Source organism: Solanum tuberosum, unplaced genomic scaffold (assembly GCF_000226075.1).
Source record: "Solanum tuberosum cultivar DM 1-3 516 R44 unplaced genomic scaffold, SolTub_3.0 scf00040, whole genome shotgun sequence".
Taxonomy (NCBI): Eukaryota; Viridiplantae; Streptophyta; class Magnoliopsida; order Solanales; family Solanaceae; genus Solanum; species Solanum tuberosum.
The window spans coordinates 1,197,443-1,201,595 of record NW_006238964.1 but is presented as its reverse complement, the minus strand read 5'-3'; the positions used below and the strand labels follow the sequence as shown (position 1 = coordinate 1,201,595).

Sequence of the window (4,153 nt, the reverse complement as noted above, 5' to 3'; positions counted from 1 at the left end):
GGGGGGGGGGGGGGAACCCGCCGCCGAGATCGGACATGTCGAACTGATCTTTATTGGAATTATTACTCATGGTGGACGGATTAGAATCCTAGCGGGTTTTGAAAAGACAGAAGTGAAAAGGGGAAAAAGGAGGGAACTGGTAAAAGGATTTTGGGTGCGAGCAGTTTTTTTGATGGTATTTCAAATTTATAAAGCCACCTTCGGCGGTGCCGCTCGTGCGTGTTCGAGAAAAAGGTAATAAATCAAATCGAATAGAAAAATAAAATAAAAACTATCGTATAAATACGAAAAATATGTTGTGTCAAATATGAACAAGTCAAAAGTGAATTAACATAAAATAAGTAATAATCTACTCTAAAATCTCACTAAATCAATATAGGTGAGATCATAAATATAGTATTATTTTGTAAAGACATTAAATAATGTCTTTATATGAAAACATCATTTATGAACTTGAGGTCATTATTAATGATCTTGGTTACAAAAAAAATAAATTGACGTCAATAGCCTTAAAGATTACCCGGATGAAAGTGATACATGTTTAGAGGTCCATTATTTAGGAGAAATTGTGGATACCATGAATAAAAACAATGTTCATGATGAAGTTGAAGATAATACAATACTTTTACAGTCAGTTACGCGTAAGGAAACACTTATCGCACCCAGAACTCTTCACAGTTTTATGGTGCATTCAAAAAGACAACTCCAAAACTTTTTCCTGCAAATAAGAACAGTTAGGGATCAACTTCAACTATTTAAATTTTAACAAAGAAACACAAAACACAATAGAATCATTTTACTAAGTTGTCTTAGATATATTTGTGCTTTTGAAATAATTATTACTTATAATATTGATGGGACCATATATTTATATAGGGATCTTCTGGAAATATATTATCTTATTGAAATGAATGATTTTTTCCATTAGTCCAAATTGAGTAAAAACAATATAAATATATTTTCTTAGAGAGATTATTAATTTACCAAATATTAATTCAGTGAGATTTTATTGTAATCCGTTTAATATAAGTGCAAGTAGTTGGGATGACATAATGGATCGCCCTATATAATGGTGCTTTACTTTAAAATTTAATATTCAGATGAAACTAATAATATGATAATTAATTGGAAAAATTATTTGAAATAATAAACTATTACTTTACATTAAATGTTATAGCCATAATTTATTTTATTTGTAATTCGCAGCAAATATCCCATTTTCTTGCCATTTAATTCGGTATACAATTAGTCATTTTCGATATACAATTACCCATTCGATATACAAATGTATAAAATGTGTTTGTGTTGGTATAAAACGAGAGAGAAATGTACATATAAATACATATATTTTCGTTCTATACACTTATAATTATACAAATACAGATTTTATTATACAAATTACAATGTATCTAACGAATTATACAAATCAAAAGCTCCATAGCAAACATAAAATTTATTATGAAGTGCAATTATGCAAATCTCCTACTATATAATGCATCATTGTACATTTTATACATTTACATATGACATAAAAATAAAACATACAGTGTCTTCAAACTCCTACTTAATCGATATCATATTTGGTTTTTTAAAAACAATGAAGAAAAAAACACAAAATTAGAATTTAATGTTAAAAACTTTTAGTGACGATTTTTTGGGCTTTTGTGGCAACTGTTGTTGCCGCTAAAGGTCTAGTTCTTTTGTAATGAATCCTAGTTGGCAACGCTTAGGTGGAAGGATTAGTCCCACATGGCTTGCCACGTCAACAAAAAATTTGGAGTTGTTAAACTCTTGAGGGTATTTGTGGTCTCTTAGGATAACAGCAGGGGCATTTTTGATCCCAAAATGTAACAAAGGGTATAAATGGTCTATTTCATATAGTTCGGGGGCAATTTTGACCCTTTTCCGTTATACAAATTACAATGTATCCAGCGAATTATACAAATCAAAAGCTCTATAGCAAATATAAATTTTATTATGAAGTGCAATTATGCAAATTATAACTATAATATACAAATATGACTTTTATATTTGCTAGATGTGAAATTGCTCTAATTAATTTGTAAGAAATATTATACAGTATACACTAATTTTCGTAAATCACACTGCTGAGATTATAATGAATATTTAATTAAATTTTATTCTAAAAAAAAATGTAATCGAACCCAACCTATAAGAAGTCCGACTCGGCGGCAACTTCCCCGTCTCCACAGTAAGAAAAAGGGTAAAGCAGCTAGGGTTTTTGCAATTTCAGGCACTCTCGGCCTTCCGTTACTCTCCTCAGTATTCAGTTTCGTCTAAATTCACAAGCTAGCTACGCCTCTGGTATTTGTCAAAGTTTTGTTAGGGTTTCTTCTTTTCCCCCTTTAGGGTTTAGACGAAAAACTGCGGAACCACAGGTAAAAAGAAAATATAGGGTGTAGTTGGAAATAATATCGTATTCATTTGCAGGTATCTTCATAGTTAGAGAAAGAATAGGAACCAAATGGATTATGTAGCTGAACAAAATGTCTCAGAAGAGCAGGAACGAAACGATGGTAGTGCAGGACATGAATTAAAGCATTCACTCGATGATTCTTCTGCAGGGTTAGTTTGTAGTTAGTAGTTTATAGCTTATAGTTTGGGTCTTTAGGTTTTAGATAATGGCAAACCCCCCTTCCTGCATGAGGCCATGCCGAAATTATTGTAACTGCTGGTTTTGCTTGTTGATAGAAAGCTTTTCGTCGGAGGCATTGCTTGGGAGACCAGAGAAGGTACTCATGCTGTTAATTTTCCATACTACTTATTTGCTGTTTTAGTGTCCCTTTCACCTGTTTTAGCAGTCTGTTTTTTGGTGGGTTGTTTTAACATATACTTGGTGTATACAAGTATTATAGCTTTTCATTTATATATGAATCAATGATAATTTTGAAGACAAATATTAGTTGATTTCCTAGTATAGCTGTATAGCAGTCCTGCTTATAGGAAAATTTCCATCTTACATGGAAGTTAGTATTTTAATTACAAACAACAACATGCCCTGTGAAATCCACGCGAAGGTAGAGTGTACACAAACCTTATATAAGTTGTTTCCAATGGACCTTCATCTCAGGTGCAACAAATCAAAGTAGTTATGAAAAGAAAAAACGATAGTGAAGAAAAATCATTAAGAAAAACAGTGTAGAGCATTCAAGAAAGGAACATTAACAACAACAAAATTGCGCGATAATTGATACACTAACAACAAACAGTGAAAGATATGAAAATCAAGGAACTACAAGAATAAGGCTAACATGACAAATACCATCAAGCCTAAATCTGTTGAAAAGCAAGACAACACTCTACTACCAACTAAGTACTAACCTTGTATCCTAATTATCGACCTCCACACCCTCCTATCTACACATGTCCAAACCATCTCAGCGTCACTTCCCTTATCTTGTCCACCACGGATGCCACTCCCACCTTGTCATGGTATCTTCATTTCTAATTTTTTGCTCCTAGCCTGCTCATACCTCCATCAGACCATCACAACATCCTCATTTCCCCAACTTGCATTTTTTGAACACGAGAGTTTTTGACTGGCCAACATTCCCTCATACAACAAAGTTGATCTAGCCACCACTCTGTAAAATTTACTTTAAGTTTTTGTGGTATATTTTTGTCACAGAAGACTTTAGAGGCAAACCTTCATTCATCCATGCTACACCAATACGATGTGTGACATCAATGTCGATTTCCCTCCTTCCTTGGATTAAAGATCCAAGATATTTAATATATAAAATTTTGAGTCTTCATTTCATAATTTTATTTCTTGAGCATTTTTTGCCCAACAAATATGAAATGTTGGACTTTTTTGAATCTTATAACTCATAACCATCTTTGCTTACTGATTTATTCACAATGAAGTCATGCTCACACTTTTAGCTCCATCACTAGGTGTAGTTCCATGGTTTGTTGAATTTGGTGTGCATTGGTTCGTTTTTTCAAAAAAAGGAGTAACAAAGTGTGTTGTGGTTCTTCTCCAAGAGAAATTTCTTTCTGAATGCATGACACAAATTGGTATTCTATGGAGGAAGTCCCCCCTACGTTGATGGTCTTCTTTTTTCATCCTATATCAACCATAATGGAGGTTATAGTATCACTACACATGGGTGGGGGGGGGGGGGTCAAC

The 4,153-nt window shown here is 33.1% G+C and overlaps 1 protein-coding gene across 2 annotated transcripts in view; it reads left to right on the top strand.

Annotated features, from left to right (window-relative positions):
• The first annotated feature begins 2,164 nt into the window (after positions 1–2,164).
• LOC102581600 (heterogeneous nuclear ribonucleoprotein 1) overlaps positions 2,165–4,153 on the top strand; it is a 4,480-nt gene continuing 2,491 nt past the window's right edge. Inside the window, exons 1-3 of one of the 2 annotated variants that reach the window (XM_015306747.1) lie at positions 2,165–2,290; positions 2,452–2,586; positions 2,713–2,753. In XM_015306747.1, coding sequence (XP_015162233.1) covers positions 2,486–2,586; positions 2,713–2,753 — 142 coding nt within the window. In that variant the 5' untranslated portion in view covers positions 2,165–2,290; positions 2,452–2,485. Of the gene's footprint in view, positions 2,326–2,451; positions 2,587–2,712; positions 2,754–4,153 lie in introns of both variants that reach the window. The other variant, XM_006343071.2, reaches the window with a different exon arrangement.